A 20,852-nucleotide genomic window follows, 5' to 3' on the forward strand; every position below is an offset into this window, starting at 1 on the left:
CAGAGAGTTCTCAAAGGAATAAAGATGACTAAGAAACATCTCAAAAAGTGTTCAACACATCATTAGTAATTAGGGAAATGCAAATTAAAACCACCCTAAGGTATCACCTGACCCCAACCAGACTGGCTAGGATTAAGAGAACAAATGATACCAAGTGCTGGTGAGGACGTGGAGAAAGGGGAATTCTCATTCACTGCTGGTGGGGCTGCAAACTCATGCAACCCCTTTGGAAAACAGTGTGGAGAACTCTTAAAACACTAAAAATGAACCTACCATTTGACCCGGTTATACCACTCCTTGACATACACCCGAAGGACTCATCCTATTACAGAGACACTTGTACAACCATGTTTGTTGCTGCTTTTTTCACAATAGCTAAGAGATGGAAGCAACCTAAGTGCCCCTCAGCTGATGAGTAGTTAACAAAAATTTGGTATATTTACACAATGGAATTCTATTCAGCAGTAAAGAAAGACAAAATAATTAAATTTGCAGGTAAATGGATGGATCTAGAAACTGTTAGGCTAAGTGAGGTAACGGACTCAGAAAAATAAAACATGTATGTTCTCCCTCATTTGTGGATCCTAGTACCAAATCTTTTCAAATTCCATGATCTTTTAAAAGATGATACTGTACAGCAGTCTCTTCTGCATGAAATAACTACTATCATCATGACTTCAGCAGTGTCTGATCGCTAAACATCGTCATAATTGGGCTTGTTGATGGTTGTGTTCCTTCATTAAAGGGGGGGCAAGCAGGGTCATTGAACCTTCACTGGAGTATCCAGCCACTTTTCCCACCCAACTGTATGTAATTTGGCCCTAATCACATATGGTCTCCTGGATTTGGGGAGGGCTAAAGTATACAGTCTAGGGAAGGCTAGGAAGAGAAGGCATGACACATGCTGGGTAAAGGCTTTCCAGTGTGCATACCCTCAGGTCATTCAGACATTGGTTATCTTGGTAAGTAAGCTCAGAAAATTCACTGGTTCCACAGTAAAACTTTAATCAAACATTGGTTTGACACCAGTACCTTAAAGGGGAATAAGCATTGCTTAGCATCCCCAGGAAAAGAAGTCTCACAACTGATGGAGAATTTATTTGTTAATATTATTATGCCTCATAATTATTAAAAAAAGAAAATGAGAATGTAAAAAATGTTAAAAAGGATATGGGAATGGAGATATTGTCCAAAACAGACAGAAAAAAATGAGAAAGCCTAAGTAAGTGATGAAGGTCCGTGTAGGTTTGTTATATATAAAGGATGAGACAAAAATAGTATAAACATAATTTAAAAAGTTTTAAGGTCATAGTTTAGTCAACCAGTTTAAGGAACAAAATACATATCTAATCAAGGTTTATCTGAGAACATTTGGTTTCTTACCCAAGCTTCATCTACATAGCATATGGTAATTAAAATACAAGACTGGTTGGAATTAACCTTATTGGATGTATAACAGCCATGGTAATCTGGTCAGAGGGACTTAAAGGACAGTTTTTGCCCCTTGCCTCCAAGGTTGACTAAGTTCTAGGGGACTATGGAACATCTCTTAAAATGTCCTGTAACTGTGGTGAGTCACCTGTCCTCTTGTTCAGGGAGGACATGGAGACCCCACGAGATGGACCTGAACCAGTGTCTAGTCTACAAGAGGAAGATCAACTCAGAGGAAACATTTCCTCCATTCTTTCCAATGAAGCCAGCCATGGTCAAGCAGGACCTTTGACTTATCTTCATATAGATGGAACTGGTAAAAGAAAGGAGCCAGGAGCTCCTCCCAAGCCCAAGTGACCCCTTAGGAACAGATCCTCAAACAATCTTGAGTGTAAATATGAATTGATTTATTTGGGCCAACTGTATGGTCTTAAATACCCAAAAGGAAAGTATAACCAAAGAGTAAAGTCATCAGTGTATTTCTTTAAGAGTTCAAGGGATTACACTTCCCAGACATTAGGCTTAAGTCCACATAAAGAAGTTATTTAGACAAATTATCTCTTATTGATGATTTTGTTGCTAATCAGAAAGTGCTGCTCAGATGAAAGACTTCAAATCTTGGTCTGCAATACTGTAGTGCCCACCTGTAGCTAAGGGAGACAACCCGCTGTTGTTCTGAAACGATGGCCTAATTTGTTTTCTCCCCATATCTAGAAGCCTTTGAGAGGGAACTGACACTGATTCTAACCACTCTAACAGCTATCTAAATACCTGAAAGCAAATCCTGAATCCATCACTCTAGAGTCCAGCCTTGGAAGACAAATCAAAATGAGGAGGAACCCAACAGAGGGATGCTTTTGGAAGGCCTTGTCAAGAAATTCCAATGGACTTTCATATGAACATTTGAAATTTGCCCTGTTCTGACTTTTTTCTAGTTCCCTGTCTAGAACTTGTAATGCTAACTACTCTTGCCTTTACTTCTCCTTCACATCTCCTAGTCAATAGTCAAGGACTTTCTTTTCCCTCTACAGATAAGAGTTATTCAATTCGGGAGTCTTTTAGATAGACCCACTGAAGGGGTACCCCAGTTGCCTCACCCTGCATCTCTGTTCAGCATGGAAGAAGCCAGCAGTCTGTGTCTCGATTCCCTATCTGCAAGTTGGGTAATCTCTTGAGAGGATGGTGTGATAAGAATAGGAGGTAGCAATTGGCTAGGCAGTTAGGGTAAAAAGACCCCAAACAAAAGTAGCCAGCTTCTTGGCTAAAAGTCAAAATGTCCTTGGGCTTCTTAGCAACATACTCTGTTCCAAAGGCCAATATTGTTGAAAGTATTTGGAAGTTCTTATCTAATTCTTAAATGATTTTAGGGCTACCTCCTCAGAGGGGAAAATGTTGGCGTAGCAAAAAGTCCCATAGAAAAAGAAGAAAGAGTACATGAAGTTATCATAAAAAGTGATGGGGAGATATGGGAGGAGTTGGAAGGGAGGCATTGGGCATGACTTTGATCAAAATACCTTATATGCTTATACCCCCATATGAAATTCTCAATAAATTATTTTTTTAAAAAAAGAGTGTATACACAAGACTGACTCGTGTGTATACACAAGACTGCCTTTCAGCATTTCCCCAGGGAGGTTTCAGTGGTTGGCAAAGTCCCCACAGGGTGGTCTGCAGGAACTCACTTATGTCACTTTTGAATAAAAATTACAGTCAACACTTTTTGACACTAGTTAAAGAAACTGTTTTTGAGAAACCACAAGCACACGTTCAGTTTTAATTCACTTGCAAACAAGGAAATTTAGGAAGCAGCATGAAGGGGGGTCTATCTGAAATTATTTAGTAAAAGTAACGATTCTTTTGGTATGTAAATGATTTCTAGCAAGGTCCATTTCCAGAGGATTCACTTGATTAGCATAGTACCATTTACACCATTCTCTGTTTTTCACACCTCTGCACTGCTGGAAGAACATCTTATCCATATTTATTTGTTGCTTATGTGATCAAGGTTCATGATCACGTGGTTGCAAATTATGTAAGAAAAAATGTTCTCCATTGGGAATGAGGAGACCTAGAGTCCATAGGTGACAGTTCAGACATGAACCGGCTTGGATGATGGGTTCAGTTTACAGTCATTGCTTGACTCACTGTCTTCTCACCCCAGTAAGGAAGGTTGTCTAAAACAGTGGTTTTCAAATTGGGGCAAAACAACCTTCTGAAAGATGGAAGAAAATAGAACTTGGTAATCTACACAAGCATTCCTATGTGTTCTAAAATAATATAAGGACTCTTACGGGCAACAAATGAAAATAAATATGTAGGCATATACTTCATGATATACCTATTTTATTTTTTTGCCAGTAAGAATCAAGAAAGTCTGGCAAACACTGCCTTAGGCAGGTAACTTATAAGCACCTTCAAATTTTAAGTGTTTGTGATATAAATGGAACAGTTTTCATATTGTGTCAAGGTCTACATATGGTGGGATGAAAGGACTGCACGGTACCCCTCAAAACACTGATTGCCTGCCCACTGGATTACCCAGTGTCTCCCTCTGCCCTTAGTTACCCTCAATGGCTGTGGCCACCCTCTTTGCCTCTGTATTGTTTCTAACCTGCAATCGTTTCCAAAAGATACTACGTGTTCAAATGCCTGTTTGTCCATTGAATTAATCCCTGTTTCGAGAAATGCTTATTCAGGGCTGGAGGGCTGGCTCAGTGATTAAGAGCACTGACTGCTCTCTCAGAGGACCCGGATATGACTCCCAGCACCCACATGGCAGTTAACAACCATTTGTAACACCAGTTCCAGGGCAACCCAACGTCCTCTCTTGACCTCTCTGGGCACCTCACGGCACAGGTGCACTTACACACATGCAAGCAATACTTATTGGTACACATAAAATAAAATAAATAAATAAATAAAAATTTTAAAAAGAAATGCTTATTCACTTTGAAAAGAAAGAAAACTGGAGATGAAAATATTTCTTCTTCCATACAAACAAATGTTTATGTGGATTGATTAGTGGTAGGGCTCTTGGTTTTCTTCTATCTAAATGTTTTATTCAGGCCGATTGTCACCTACAGTCTCTGCAAGTGATAACATTATCCATAGTTCTTTCCTCATTAAAAGTTGATGAAGTCATCAGATACAGAAGCAGAAAAATAAACGTTTGTCACATGGAGCATGATTTTCTTTGACATTCAATGCAGACTTGAGGGGTTTCTAAAATCGGAGAATATTGCATTTTTAGACGGGGAGTATTGATTATATCATCAGAACACAAAAAGAGGGTAAGAAAGAAAAAATGTGTCTCACTCTCAGACAGCACTCTCAGGGGTTTCAAGGCTGATGGGTTATTTTTCCACACCACACATTTATTTATTCTTGATCTAGTAAAAAGAGACATTTCTGACAGGTTTGCTACCTCCGCCGAAAGAGAACTTGGAGCTGTGAAGTCAAAGATTTAACGGAATGGAAAACTCCTTCGGGGAACATAGAGGAATCCAAATTTCTGTTGTAAATTTACTATCTAGCTCACCGTGTTTGGCAGCACCGTAGTTGGCAGCTTGATCAGGAGTCTATAGAACATAAGACTATCAAGAGGGAAAGCACTATAGACTTAGGTTATCATTTCTGATTTCTCCGGTGCAGAAAGTACACACGCATTTTTTGCAGTTGCTTTACATCTAGGTTGCAAGGTTTATAAATTTTCTCTCAGCAGCAGACCCCTCCCAGCTGTAAATGTGAGTTCTTTCTAATGTAGTAGTACTTATTCAAGCTAACTTGAGGGCCAGGGAATGCTGGAAGAGAACTCCTTTTCTGCTTAGACCCGACATTTCACCTCAAATTTTGATAGTTCATCAGCCTCAGCCCACTCCTTTTCCATTTCCTCACAATCAGTGAGCATGCCTATAGCAATATCGCCCAAATTTCTAATTGCTAATCTCACCAATGAGCTAGGATGTACCTTCCCATATGAGTGTTCCTCACTGGGGAGGATCCTGAAGACCCTTAAGTGAACTAATTGTTATCAGTGTTGGTTAGTGTTCATTGTCAATTTGATAGATCTAGAACCATCTTCAAGAAGGGCCTGTGGGTACGCCTGGATGGGATTATCTGGATTCCATTAACTGATGTGGGAAGACCCATCTTGACTGTGGGTAAGACCATTCTCCAGCAGGAGACCCTGGACTGGGCAAGATAGAGAAAGCAAATGAAGTACCAGCATGCATTGCTCTAGTCTTCTGGGTACAGGTGCCATGGGACAGCTGCTTCCAGCTCCTGCTGTGGTGATTTCTCTGTCATGATGGACTGTACCTTTGCCTGTGTACTAAAACAAACCCTTTAAGATGCTTCTGTCTGGGCTGGAGAGAAGGCTCAGCGGTGAAGGCATTGGCTGCTCTTGCAGAGGACCTGGGTTTGGCTCCCAGGACATACACAGTGACTAACAACCATCAGTAACTTTAGTTTCAGGGAATCAAATTGTCCCCTTCTGACCTCTGAGGGCATTGCATGACATAGGTGCACTTACATACATGCAGGCAATACACTCATACACATAAAATAAAAATAATAAATAAAATATTTTTTTTAAAAAGATGCTTTCATCAGACCATTTTGTCACAGCAAAAGGAAAAAAAAACTGAGTTAGTACTCCTCTCCATCAAATTTGGTAGATGGATCCAGTCGTAGGCACTTTGGATTTCATTTTCTCTATCACCCATATGTTGGTTATTTGTGTCATCTTCTGACATTTTCGATATATCTATGCAGAGTATGAGTGCCTGAGAAAGAAGCTTCTTTTCCTCTTTATCTCCTTCTACCATGAGGTGTTACGTATTGGCTTAGAATGTTCATATTGAAGAAGGCAGAGGTAAATGTTACCTGCGCTGTTTGTTTAGGTATTGACATGGGAACAATGCGGTTCAAGAAAGTGTGTGAGCTGATAAGAGGAGGAGATGTGCTTGACACCTACATTTACTGAACCAGCATCAGGGCATGCTTGCCCAAGGTTCAGTGTGTTGGTTAACTAATCCCCTTGAGAATGTCGGATGGGTGCTTGTTTCTGCAGCTTGAAGGCCCTCCATTTTGAGCGTCTAGGTTTTATTTGGGGCTTGGCAAACAGTAATACTCATTTATTGAGTTGTTGGTTAAGTGAGACTCACGTAGTCCTGTCAGTGCAGGAGCCAGTGAGGTTTCAAGCTAAGAGTTTTTGGCCAATGATATGAACTTAGAAGCGGAACTGGCCAAATTTGTTTTGAGAAACAATTCAAGCTAAGACCCTCCTGGCAACTTGCTTTGATTACAGACTGCCAGAAATATTATATCCCAACCTAGTCATGCAATACATCCAGTAGCAATCCAAATGGAACATGTTCACCTCTGAGCTGAAAGCCTTCTTCAGTTTCAAACCCATTTTGGCTCATCTATGAGATAGTCAAGACGAGGATTAATGAGCCAAGTCACACAGATGAAGCCAAGTCTCAACATGTCCAGTAACAGTTACCGCGTTAGGAGAGTCCCCCATCCCCACCCCTTGGCTGTTGTGAAAGACCTTCTGGGCTTCCCCTTTGCCAACCTGCTCACGCCGTAAAAGCCTTTCATGAGCTGCCCTGACAGATGAGTGGACCTGAGCTTCCACGTGTCAGCTCTTTCTTATCAGGCAGTATAACGAGGGCTGTGACTACAGACCTAAAACGTGCCCGGGTGAGAGGACAGACATGATTTCACCGCGGTGTATACATGTGTGCACATCCTGGTCAGTTCCCTAGTGAATGGACCAGAGCAATACTTGTTTTAACCTTTGTATGTTTAATTTTTTTCAGGCTTTTTGTCTCTAGACTCAGACTTCAAAGTTCAACATTGCCTGGTAATCAAGACTTGTTTCCTTCATATTTTTACACATTGATTTTCTTAGATGAAAATCATTCTAAACTGAATAAATAGTGGGCTATACTGTTTAAATTTTGTGCGAGAGAGTGAGGCATGTCAATGCCCCTCGCCCCCAATGATTATAAAATAGGCCCAGGTATCTAAAAACAGAAGCTGCCTGTACTGCAGCAGTGCGTGTGGGCAGGCACTCATCAGACACCGTGTCTATGCTACCATTAGAAGGTTTACTCTTCGGGGGTTTAATGGCAGCCCTGAAAGTTTGCTTCTGGCGAAAGCCTGACGCTCAAAGTCTCAGCCGGGAAACAGATTATAAAAATAAATTTTCAAATAATCTTTCCGGGTGTGCTTTTTGGTTATCTTCATAAACTGAGCATCAGCTTATATGACAGGACACAATTTTATTAGGATCATACTATACATAATTCACAATATTCAATTTAAAATAATGGTTTAGTAACCTAATGCCTTTTAGAAAACAGGCCTCTGGACTAGGAAATTTCTATCTGATCAGAAATTAGGGATTCAGGTATAGCAGGTACCTCTCAGAACAAACACCTCAGGCTCTTGCATTACTCCAAAGCCACATTCTGTATATGCACAGTGCCCTGCCATTAGACAATAATAAAATCCTTTCACTTTAGCAGTGAAGAAAATGAGAGCCAATTAATAGAATGACATGTTCCAGGCCCTCAGTGAGTCAGCTGAAGAGCCAGAAACCAGAGGCGGCTCCATCAGTGCTGGTTATGTAAGCCAGGCTGACAAACTCTCCTGTGTTCCCTCTTCCTGGGCACCCGTGGCTGGGCGGGATCTCCAGTGTCCATTCCATTGCACACCCTTACTCCTTTGGAAGACTTCTCATGGGCACTTTCTATGAGCCCAGTCTTCTTAAATAAGTTTCTCAGACTGCATTTGTATTATTTGCAGTGGCAGAAAATTAGGCTTCTGAGGAATAGAAATGCCAGCCTTCATTTGCATGTCTAAAAGCCACTTGTTCTATAAAACCAAGTTCTTCTGTGTGACTATTGAACAGACTGTTTGCAGGTGCAATTTCCAAGCGACTGAGATGAGGCGGCGGCAAATACGGCCCTTGAAGTAAAAGATGATGAAAATAAATCAAATGATCATCATCAAATTAGTAGCAACTAAAAGGGAAAGGAAAGAGACAGGGTGTGAGCAAGTTTGAGCAAGTTCCCCTCCATGCTGAAGTGTTCTTAACGAAGCTACTAGAAAACGGAGCTAAAATGACAAGGATGGTGAGCGCGGTGAACACCGGCCTTCAAAGCTTGATTCCTTTGTTTGTCTTTGTGCACCTGGCCTAAGACGGTCCCAAGTACCCTTGCCTCCATGCTGTGCTGCTTTTGAATCTCCCTTCCTTCGCTAACTTGTGCAGCAGTTTTTTTGTTTTGGTTTGGTTTGCTTTTTTGTGAAATAGCTTGTGGATCCTTACTTCCCCTGGTCCATTTAGACTTCTTTGTAAGCATAAAAATGGACCCTGGCTGCTGTAATCAGAGGGAAACTTATTGGAAGGAAGTGTGGTACCAAGCTACCTTCTGGGGTCTACAGGAGGGAATAAATAGGTCTCCATAGGCTTCTGCTGTTGCAAAGATCAGGTGTCAAACAGTTGCACATCTTCCTATCCCATTCCTAAAGCTGCTTAGCCCAGGGAAAGAATGTCTGGTAGACCCTAGCTTCAGAAATCCTCATTCTCTTTAGCAGGGGAGGACGGGAACAGCTTGTTTAAGATTCTGTCCTCCAGTAGCTCAAGGTAATTCCCTAAGAAACAGCAGGATCTAGTGCCCATGGGAGTGAGCATGGGTGTGTTCAGACACTTGGCACATGCCTACCACATTCCTCTAGACTGGGTTCTTCTCTTGCCTAGGTGTCTTAATTTTTAGCTTGATAACTATGGAAATAAGGTTCAGATTAATGACCATGAGGACCATTGACTCGGTGCATGGCTCTGGTCTGGATTACCTTGATCAGTGGCTATAAAGGAACAGCAGGGACACTGTTGGGTACAGCAGCGCTGCTGTCTGTGATGCATATCCGAGAAATTTGACCTTCTGATCAGCCGAGTTTATTTGTTCTATGGCTCTGAATATATGCACTGAGGGCTGGGGAGGGTTGGTCTGTAAAACACCTGATGCACAAGCACAAGGATTTGAATTTAATCCCCCAGAACCACATGAAAAATAGGGACAGCAGCATGTGTCTATAGTCTCAGTGTTGGGGAGGCAGCGACAGGGGGATCTCTGGGGCTTTCTGGCTAGACAGTCTAACCAAATTGGCAAGCTCCAGGTTCAGTCAGAGACCTTGTCCCCAAAACTTAGGTGGAGAGTGACCGAAGAAGACACTGATGCACAGTTTCAGCCCTTACGTATGTGCACACACACACACACCCAAAAGATACGCCCTGAGTGGCTGAGATGCTTTGGTCTTGCTCATGTGGACATGATGGGCTATGACAACTTCAGCCCTTCAATCCTGATTATATGGCAACTCAGCACTTTATTCAGGAACACAGACAGTAAATAAGGTAAGATGGTGAGATCCAGATGTGTATGGACAGGCAAGTCCCCATTCGTTACAGAACCCTAAAGTAAAAAATAGCTCAAAAGATACTTAAAAAGAAATTTGTAAGTCTAATGTGAAGACAGCTATAAAATTTTACTGAGGGCCATAAAATGACAAATAAATGGAGAGACATAATTCCCAAATTATTTTCTATTGGAAACATAGCTAAGTTACTTCAATTCATTTAGAATTATAAATATGAATATTATAAACAGCATAGGAGCTTCTAAAAATGAGGATGCATTGTAGGAGACTGATCTATTAGCTATTAAGATGAACCATGAAGCTGAAATCATTTAAACAGTGGAGATTAAAAGCCAAGTGAACAATAGGAAGCCCAGTACATACATATGCATATACACACATGTACATATGTAAGTATTTAAAATCCACAAGCAAAGATCACTGGTTGTTAGGACAAGTAGCTTGCCATCTGGGAAAGAACTCTAACCCCTACTATACCCCACAGATGAAACCAGACAACTACTAAAAAGAAAGCATATGTTATCATTAAAGAAATACATGAATTTTCTAGGAAGGAGATGAAATTAAACACATAAAACTTAAAAATGTCTATACTAACCACTTTGCCTGGTACAAACAAACAAAATGCAACACATTTAAAGAGGGCGAGGGGGCTGTGGATGCATAAAGGCTAAAGTTTAGATACCCAACGCCCGTGTAGATGCCAAGCAGGTGTAATCTGTAATCTCAGCATCTAGGAGGCAGAGCAGGGGCTCCCTGAAGGAAGCAAGCAGCTAGATTAGCTAAATCCGTGAGTTCTGGTTTCAGTAAGTGACCCTTCCTCAGTACATAAGGTGGAGAGCCACCAAGGATGACACTTGTGTCAACCTCTGGCTTCCACATGGATGCACATACACGTGCATGAGCACACACACGTGCGAACATGTATGTATGAAAAGGGCAAGTCTAAATAGGAGACTATTTATAGTATATATGACAGTCAACAACTTAATTTTCTTGATAAAGAGCAACAGAAACAAAATGTGACAAGACAAGCATTTCAGTGGGAGGGACAAAGCCCGCAAGAGGGAGTTCAGCAAAGGAAAACACTAGCAGACAACAGCATACACTAGGATGCTTTTGTTCAGTAAAGAGCATACAGAGGGAAATGGAACTCGACTATCAAATGAGCAGCGTCTAACACTGTGAGTGAGCTCTCATACTGTCGCGGCCACACAGGGGCATAACTTTTATAGAGGACAACTGGGACAGATCTCCCCCAAAACTTTTAGCCTAGAAATCTTATTTTAGGCAGTTATCTAAACAAAAAAAATCATATATCTAGCTATAAGGATTATTACCTCAAAAGAGTAATATTAAACAATGTAAACAATAAGACTTGGCAGAAGAAATTCAATATCATGAAAAGCATTCGTTGAAGAGTGGAAAAAGGAAGTTATTTATTGCTTTTCTATTTACATCTAGTATGCACGCATGTGTACATTGAAGTATACATTTAACTGGCTGTACATCTATAAATACATACACATATATCTTATTAGACGGACACAGTGGAATAGTAATGATAGTTATAAAATAATAACAGCTATAAGAAGACTACAAGAGATTTCTAATTTTATTTCTTTCTGTGGATATGCATTTTCTAAACTTTCTAAAGTAAGTATGTCTTTCCATAGAAGAAAAAAAGAAGATAATGTACTTAAAAATAGACATGCTGTATGTAAAGTAGCAGAAATCCTGGTTTCAAGTCAAAGTCACGTGAAAAGTGAACTCATTGAACCTACAAGAGCGGGTGGCCAGCCTGCAGGCCTGCTTCTAGGGTGGAGATCCTTGAGGACCTACTGGCAATGTCAGGGCTCAGGGATGAAATCATTGCGCATTGGCACCATATCTAGGGCCTGCATGGTGTGCTAGTAGTACACCCCGACAAGCAAGGTTCCAGATTGCTGGTCACCTCAGTATGTACTTTCAGCCAATAGCTTATTCCATTGTAGTTCACCATCTTCACTGCTGTATATTTATCTGGTGAACACTGATAAAAGGTTTGTACATTTTACCTTTGCACTATGCTAATTTACCTGTGGACTGCTATTACCTGTGGCTGAGAACTGGAATCATTGCACTAAATGAGATTAGAGAATTGTGCTTGATTGCACATGCTCAGATTTCACAGAAGAAGACTCTGAGATATGACCATATAAAGAATAAATCTCCATCTTTGCTAACATTATTATCGATATGTGTCCATCAAGGCATCCAAACTAGCCTGTACAATAAATCGTGACAAAATCTAAACTTGTAGTGCCTCCCTATTTATTTTTGTAAATAAATGTGACTTCCTTTCAAATGCTGTTTTTGTTCTGTCTAACTCAACATGTTCCCTTTTGACTTTGGTTTCCAGAAAGCTTAGAGCCATGTTTATTGCCAGACTATAGCAACACACAGCTGCCTAATTTTGGGGAAATCTGTATCCCAGAACACGAATGTTTATCTTCAACTAAAAGGTCCCATGATATGCATGGCTGGTGTTATGAGCTGACACAAATGCAATTTGGAAATAGGCAAAGACTAAATAATAAACAAACACATAACTAATTTGGACTAAGCAGGTTTGGTCTTTGGCAATAGAAGATGCTCTTATGCAGCCTGGTTTGAATCAAATGCCTATTAGGCATCTTGCCTAAATATGGAGTACAGCTCAGGAGAGAATCTGCTGCTGGGAGCAGCCATGGACGTGGGGCCTTCCTGCTACTGAGGCCCACACCTCCAACTGCCCATTCGGTGTGGCTGGTTCCTTAGTCCTCAGGGCGTCACTAAGACAGTCAGGTGGAAGAGGGTGGTGGAAGAGCAAGGTAAAGAGGGCCGCCATTCACAGCTTCCTGTGGGCTGTGACCTTGGAAGTAGATAACAGAACAAGATCTGGTTGAAACAGTCCTGGAAATAGGGAATCTCCATGCATAGAAATGCACTATTTGTGTGTGTGTGTGTGTGTGTGTGTGTGTGTGTGTGTGTTACTTGAGTTAAGATATTTACTAACCTTCATAGAAGGTCAAACATTTATTCTTACCGTTGATGTTACTTAGATCATTTCACAGCAAGTTTAGTGCAGAATGGAACACAGAATATGGAGAAAAGAGAAATAATTGTTTGAATCTCTATGATGTAACTGATTTGCCTGCATTGTTTCATTTATGGGATATGATTTTTTTTATTTTCTAGAACACACAGTTCTTCAACGAGCTCCCTACTAACATGGCAGTAACCAACACTATAGTCTTTGCATTGCAGTGGTTTGAATAAAGTGCCTAGCAGGGTGGCATCTAGCAACGCAGTCTTGATTATGGTGTCATGGGGACTTCTAAGGCAGCTTTCTGTGCTGGTACAGATGTGTAGAACCCTGTGGAATTGCTGGCCTTGTGTGGCTCCCAGTGATTCAGTTTAGCCGATGACAGCAAGCAGTTGGTCATCACACTAAAACAATTTTCATGGAACTCATAGGAGAGTGACGGCCAGCTCAGCAGCAAATGGATCAGGCAGGCCCCTGGGACCCCTAAGATCACCCTCGCTTGGAGGTCAGCCTGACCTTCCACAGGTAGAGTTTGATTTGCTCTAGCAATACCCAAGAGTTTGGATTTGAATTTTCTGGCTTCAAATGTCAGCATCACCACTCACCACTCAAGGAACCTAGGAGCCTCTTACTTTGGACTGTTTCTGTAGATTAATGAGATGGTTTATGACTGGCAGCAAGCTGCTGGCTCATGGCACATCCACAATAGGTGTCAAGTTTAATTGCTATTTGTTATTTAGACTTACAGCATCATCTATTAAAATGAAAACATCCAGGGAGACATATCTTATTACCAGTAATACTTCAGCAGAGATTCTCTGTGCTTGCATGTCAGTTAAAATGCTGTGGGCAGAAAAAGGTCCAGGAAAGAAGCCTGTGAGAAGGCAGGACTCAGGCTTCAGAGGCCCACTGACTCTCCACATGGAAAAGCACCTGATTGGTACAGCTACCCTAGGGCAAACCTGCTGTGGAAGAACAGCGACTCCCCTGCGTTATCCAGATCATAGAATACAAGCCCCCTGGAACCTTAGTACCACTTTCTCTGAGTCCATTGCTCCACCTCAGAGGATTCTGTGAGCTGTCTGTGTATGGACACTAACCTGAAGGGCCACTCATTGACTTGTGGCTTTCGGACTTGTCCAGACAATGTGCAAAGACCACGACCACTGTATGGAGAGCGCTCACCCTGGCGAGGCTCCCCACAGGAGCATGCCGTTGGCCACCCCAAGCCACCCCTTTCTTCACAGAGCAGCTGGTTGTGTGTATCCTTTTACACTGTACAGACCTCCATTTGTGAAGTCATTCATCACTAATAAAAACCAGTCCTTTCAATATCCCCTCCTGCCCAGCAAAGAGAAAAGAGCATTTTGAAGTCATACTGTTAAACTGTTTTGCACAAAATGGATGAATTATTTTTATTATTTCTCCCCAGGGCACTCGGGAGTGGCTGATTCTGATAGAAGCCATTCACATTGACTGTTTAGGAGAGAATTCATTTCCCCTCCTTGGTCAGGGAGAGCACACACTGAGACACACAACAACTCACATTCACACATCCTGCTCACACTGCCACAGAAGTACTGACCTGTTAGGCCTGCGGCCTCTGCAGACAGGAAGGCACTCCAAGAAAGGAGGAAAAACAGGCCTGTTTCCAGCATTGGGAACTCACACAGCTTTGTAAATTTGGTCAAGTGACAAGATGTGTTAAGGGAAAAAACAATTGTTTTAATAACCAAATCTCCTTACTGGCTGAGAACAGATCTGGTGATAGTTTCAGGGTAAAGGGCTTATGTTTCAGATCTGACTAAGCGTTGTACAGCAGGCCCTACCTAAGTAAGGACTAGGGTGAGTTCTGTGCTTTCACTGAGGGCTGAATACACCCATTAAAATTCAAACCCATGCTCAGATAAGAAAGGTGTCTACTGAAAGTATAAACAGCAGGCTGTGGGTATAAAACTTGAATATGGTTCTGCCCTCAGAGTGTGACTCTAGGAACACTGTGACAGACAGAGGACGGCCAAGCCAAGGAGGAAGCCTTGGGACCAGAGGGGCCCATTGGAGGAGAAAATGGTATTGCTTCCTAGTCTGTAGCCTGTGGCAGGGTCCCCTCACAGGAGACCCTAGGGGTGGGAACAGGACAGGAGAGGCAGCTTTGCTCAGTGAGACGGGAGCTGCTCACACACACCCTTTTGATATAAATAGATGGAGAAAGAGCATTATTTCTAGGTCAGAAAGTATACCTTTGGACATGAAATGGTTCATTTTGGCAAAGATGATCCTTGGGCAATAATCTATAAACTGTAAATTAAAATAAAAAGATAATGGTGATCCAAGATTATGGGAAGATGGTTGGAGCCTGTAACTGATTAAAAAGAATTACATTACTATTGTGTTCATGTTAGGCATAAAATGCCCTGGCAAATGAGATGTGGTCCAGTTGCAACCTTATGCTTCTAGAAGAAAATATCAAGCCATTCCACACTGAAAGATATCTAGCACCTGGTCACAGAGGGAAAAGCCTGACTCCACGTGGAGTATTTGGGTTCAGCACCTGGCTTATCCATCACTGAGTGGGTAACTTCTGAGAGTGTGTTGACCTCTCTGCCCTCATGTCTGTATCCTGTGAACTGGCACTAAGAACACCTGCTCCCCAAGTGTGGAGAGGGACACCAGAGGAAGTAAGTTCAAAGTGTTTTGTTCAGGTTTTGAAAACCAGGATGCAAAGTCAGAATGACACGAACATTAGGAGAACAGCCACTCGATGCCGACTCACCAGGCGTCAAAGCTCACTATCCACTGTGTGACGTCTCTAGACTGCTCTGTGCCTCTGATTCCCAGTGGGAAGTGACAACATGGAACTGTCTTCTCACTCCCATGTGCACCTGTGTATGTGGAATACTCAGAACAGCACCTGGCATGCAGCAAAGGCTCTGGAAACTTTTCTGTTAGTGATTTAAGCTAACTTCTTTTGGTAAAATATCTCTCCTGGAAATCAATTCTATGAAGATCTGGAAGTCATTCTTTACGTGGAGTAAAACATGGGCTTCCCTTGAATCTTTTCCAACATTCCCTTTTGTTGCCTAGGGGGAAGGCTTTGCTTCTCATGAGGTTTGCTCTCCTAAACTCCTCTCGTTTGTTTTCAGGGGGAGACTTATGCCAGGTTGATTAACATAACACCAGTGGACTATAGGACAGTCTTTCTTTTAACTTTCTCCAGGATGCCATTAGTTCTGAGTCCAGAACTTGAAGGCTCAACCTGAGGAGACTGCTTCAGTGTGGACAAAATGTCCAGGCTAGTAGGTGAGCAGATAGCTGTTTGTACCTGCCTTCTCCACAGCTGGTATATAGAACCTGTTAAAGCCACCAAGGGCCATACAATAGACCCCAGCACCGTGGCACAGTGTCCCTCCTTGCCTCTTGTCGCTTCTGTCTCAATGCTCTTTCTTCCAGATGTAGCCTGACTGCTGGAAGACTTCCCGTCTGTAGAACTGTTTCCTTTCCTCACCAACCTGCTCAGTTCTATGTCCACACCTTCCATTCACACCAGCCCGAGGAGAGCTCTGATTTCCACTAAGTGTGGGCTGTCAAACTGGAAAGCCTGGTTTTGAATCTCAGTCATGAAGTATCCTACCTGTATGGTTCTAGTCAAGAGATTCTTTAGCTGTACAATTAGGATACTAACAATATCTACCTTCTGAGGTCATTGTACAAGCTGTCTGAGACAATCCATGAAAACGGTTAGGGCAGTGGTGACATATGGCAAAGTTCTCAGTAAATGCTAGCTGCTGTCATTATTATGCTCATTATTACTGATATGGGACCAGAGTGAGCTTGGGAGGCCATTTGCCTCCCTATGCTCAGTTTCCTCCTGTGTAAAGTGAGGATATGAATGACCTGTCTTACAGGGTGGATTCAAATGCCAAGGTGCTCATGACAGCCTTGACACATGCTACACCTTCAGTCAGTGTGCTCATCGTCTTTGTGACTGCCTAGTCTAAACAGCAGGCAGCCTCTCCCAGAGCTGCACCCAATGATTAAAGGGTAATGGAAAAGCCACCTGTGGCAACCATCTTTCTGCACTACTTACAGGCTCCCTCCAGAGCTGTGAAACTTTTTAAACCCACCGTGATCGTCATCCTGGCCTACCCTATGACCTGGCGCCTGGCAGCAGGGCATACTCACTTTATCGCCCTAATCAATGCTGTTATATTCTTGATCACAGATCTTCAGTTCTTCCTCTTCACCCTGGCGTGGTCAGGCCTACTCTTCCATGCCCACTAATTTTCTCAGGTGCCAACTTTTCTTAAGTGCCTAAGGGAAGACACTTGTCAACAGTGCTAGACTTGACTGTGGACAAGAACCTGGCCTCATCTACCCTTGGTACTGATCCAACGCCTCCTGGGATCACCCAGAGCTGCTTTGGGCTCAGCGGTGCTGATCTCTCACCATTCACTTTTCTATCGGCTGCTCTGAACAGTCCTCAGCTTTCCACACAGAGACAAAGGATATCAGTGCTGTGACAACTGCATATGCAGAGCCCATTGCAAAGGAGCCGGCAAAGATTCCCAGGAAGTTCCCCACGGACTGGAAGAACGCTGCAGTGTCGAACGCGTTTGGATTCTCCTTCGGACTGTAAATGGATATAGAGCTGGAAAGAGAAGAGGACATCTTGGTCAGTGACTTCCATCCTCTAGGCCACATTCAGATGTTCATACTCCCTTCTTGAAGAGGCACTCTTTGCTAGAAGGTTGGGTATTCGATGGAACAGTTGATTGGGGAAGGAAGAAGGGAGAGGCAGAGAAAGCAGAGGGTTCCCCTTCTTCTAGCCCAGTCCCATGGCATTCATCCATGGCTGCCAGTCAGTAAACATTTTTGTATTGGAAGAGTCATAAAGAATATTGTTTCTGAGCAAACTAGGCATTAAAACATGGTAGGTGTATACGGAATCCGCTGAGAAGACAGATAACCGTGAATTATTTAGTGGCCATATGTCTTCAGTGCTGTTATAGATTCACAAATGTTCCTGATAAAAAGTGCACTTTTATGGCCTGTGCACAAATGGGCGATACAAATCACAGCATGCACAAAATATTCTGCCACGATCTTGTCATAAGCCACAAAGCATTTCTCGCTCCAGCATAACCCCTCAGAGAAAGAGCCCTAGTGGCATTCCAACTGCCACAGTATGAACTCCCAGGTAGAGGGGGAGCCCTGACTTTCCCATAGAAACAAATGGCAGCTCCCACTCAAGGTCATTTCTCATAGCCAATTCTGGTAGTGTCAACAGATTGATCTCCACAGAGAAAGACAACCCATCAACAGGCAGTTTATGTAATTTATTTGTTTTGTTGTTTTTTTTTTTTGAGATAGGATCTTATTCTGTAGCCCAGGGAGACCTGGAAATCTCTACGTATCCCAGGCTGGCCCCAAACTCACATGCAGTTCTCTACCCTCTCAAATGAGACTGTAGATATAAAACATCACACTTGGCTTACTTAAATTTTTAAGGATGCTGTATTTGATTTTTTAAAACTAGGGCTTCAAATCCCACAGTGCTAATAGGAAAGACAAGGTGTGACTTATTTTAGGGAACATAAACTCCCCATATTATACTATTAAAATGAGCAGTAGTGCTAAAATTGGTAAGCCATGGAGACTAATGAAGTTAGATTTTAGGATTTTTTATAATTTTAATTTTAACATGGAGTCTTCAAAATTAATCAGAAAAAAACCCACAAAAATTTGACAGTGGATTCTGAAAAGGACCTTGTAGCCCTACAAACAGCAAAAAGCACACCAGACATGCTGATTGAGATTAGATGGGATTATACAGACTGTAACTGAATCTTTTATGCTAACTCTGGCCTCACTTTCTGCCTCCAGAGACTAGGTAAGAGAGGAGAGGATGAGTGGATTCCTCCTACAGGAAGACATGTGAGGAAAGAAGGCAGCTTTAAATGTTTTTTGGTTTTCTATGGCTGCCTTTAAACCCCCAAAGTAGGCCAAGCCATCCAGCTTTGATCTCTTAATTGGGTAAGGAAGATGAATGGGGGTTTTGAATGGAGCTGTGAAATGGATGTGAGGAAAGTACTGCCTTTGAAGGATCTTCCTTTTGTAAAGTGTTATGCTTTCAGAAAACAGGAGAAGCAAACCCATATTGAGTCCTTTGTAACTGCTAATCCATGTTCTAGTTTGCTTTCAATTGTTCTGATAAAATCACTGACCAAAACCAACTTGGGCAGGAAAGGGTTCATCAAGGGAAGTCAAGGCAGGAAGTCAGGGCAGGAACCTAGAGCACAGATCATGGAGGAACGCTGCTTACTGACTTCTTCCCCTAGACCATGCTCAGCCTGCTTTTCTTATACCACCCACAGTGGGCTAGCCCCCCGCCCCCGCCCCCCATCACTTAACAATTAAGCAAATGTTCTATAGACATGGTCACAGACCAGCCAATTGAGCTTCCCTCTAATCAGGTATGTCAAGTTGACAACTAAAGCTATCTAGCACAGTTGACCCCTTGTCAACCTGACACGCAAACGCACTGCTATTAAACCAAAATCTTTCCATTTCTTGTCCCCAATATATGATGTTAATTTTAATATCCCAAAACATAAAATAGGACAGCTTTCAAAGTCCCACAGTCCTAAAGAATCCAAACACTTTAAAAGTTTAAAGTGTCTCTTTAAAATTTCTTAAGTGTGGGCTCCTGTAAAATCCAAAATAAGGTCACGCCACCACCTCTCTCGCTTCTTTGGGCTACACAGCCACCAGCTTCCCGGTGCCAGCATCTTTCCTGGGTAAGTCCAGTGGTGCTCGCCATGCCTTGATTCCCCCAGCCTCATTCACCCTCCCAGCTCCCCCACTTCATCTCTCATCCTGGCCTGGGGACTGACACATTTCTTGTTTTGGTACCCCACATCCCTGGACTGACCTCTTGGCCCAGAATCCTCACTGCTTCCTGATCCTTTGCATCCAGACCTACCCAGTTCCTTCCAGTAGTCCCCAGGAGCCCTTGGGGCTTCTTCCCACCCCCACCTCCCTTTGCATCTCTGGGTAGCACAGCCACCAGCTTCCTGGGACCAGCATCTGTCCTAGGCTCAGCACCCAGGCCAGCCTAGCCCCCAAATTCCTGAGGGCAGCATCTTTCCTGGAGGGATCCAGACCTTAGGAGAAAGCCTGAGAGCATCTGATCCTTATCTGACTTGGGGCTCTGTGGGAACTCCTGAAGACAAAAGCAATCTGGCCACTCCAATATAAAATCAAAAGAGAGAACCAGAAGCTTAGATGAACCAGCTTTTCATGCCCCAAAAGTAAACCACAAAGACATATAAAGTTCACAAAAAGAAGCAGACCTGAACTGAAGGCTTGAGTTTCACACAAGAATCAGAAACTACAAAAGAAATCCACGTCATAGTCACAGAGAAAAAATAATAACATGAAAAAACAAAATAATATATCCCTACCAAGTACCAAAAGTCCTCTAGAGGAGTACAATGAGAATCCACTAGAGATAACACAGGACATGGAACTCAAAAGAACAATTATAAACATGATAAAAGAATTCAGTGAATTTGAAGAACACACAAAGAAATCAAAGAACTGAAAGAAGATAGGGATAAACTTCTGAATGAATTCAGAAAAAAGTTAGAAATACTGAAGAATACTCAGGCTGAAATGAAGAAGGGAGTGAAACATTCAGTAGGCCAATTAGAAATGACAGGAGAAAGCTTCACCAATAGGATGAATGAAATGGAAAACAGAATATCAAGACTGGAAGATAAAGTGGACGAATTAGACCACTCAAGCAAAGATTATGAAAAATTTAAGAAAACGCAAGAAGGGAATATGCAGGATTGTGTGACACCATAAAAAGACCAAACTTACAAATCACAGGCATACAGGA

General features: G+C 42.3%; 1 protein-coding gene across 1 annotated transcript in view; it reads right to left on the reverse strand.

The window, feature by feature from the left end:
- Positions 1-8,257: 8,257 nt before the first annotated feature.
- Positions 8,258-20,852, reverse strand: part of Slc9a9 (solute carrier family 9 member A9) — a 284,233-nt gene continuing 271,638 nt past the window's right edge. Inside the window, exons 7-9 of the mRNA XM_008827516.3 lie at positions 17,459-17,597; positions 14,535-14,640; positions 8,258-8,409 (exon numbers count right to left, since the gene is read on the reverse strand). Coding sequence (XP_008825738.3) covers positions 8,258-8,409; positions 14,535-14,640; positions 17,459-17,597 — 397 coding nt within the window. The remainder of the gene's footprint in view (positions 8,410-14,534; positions 14,641-17,458; positions 17,598-20,852) is intronic.

Source organism: Nannospalax galili, unplaced genomic scaffold (assembly GCF_000622305.1).
Source record: "Nannospalax galili isolate Female #2095 unplaced genomic scaffold, S.galili_v1.0 scaffold352, whole genome shotgun sequence".
Lineage (NCBI taxonomy): Eukaryota > Metazoa > Chordata > Mammalia > Rodentia > Spalacidae > Nannospalax > Nannospalax galili.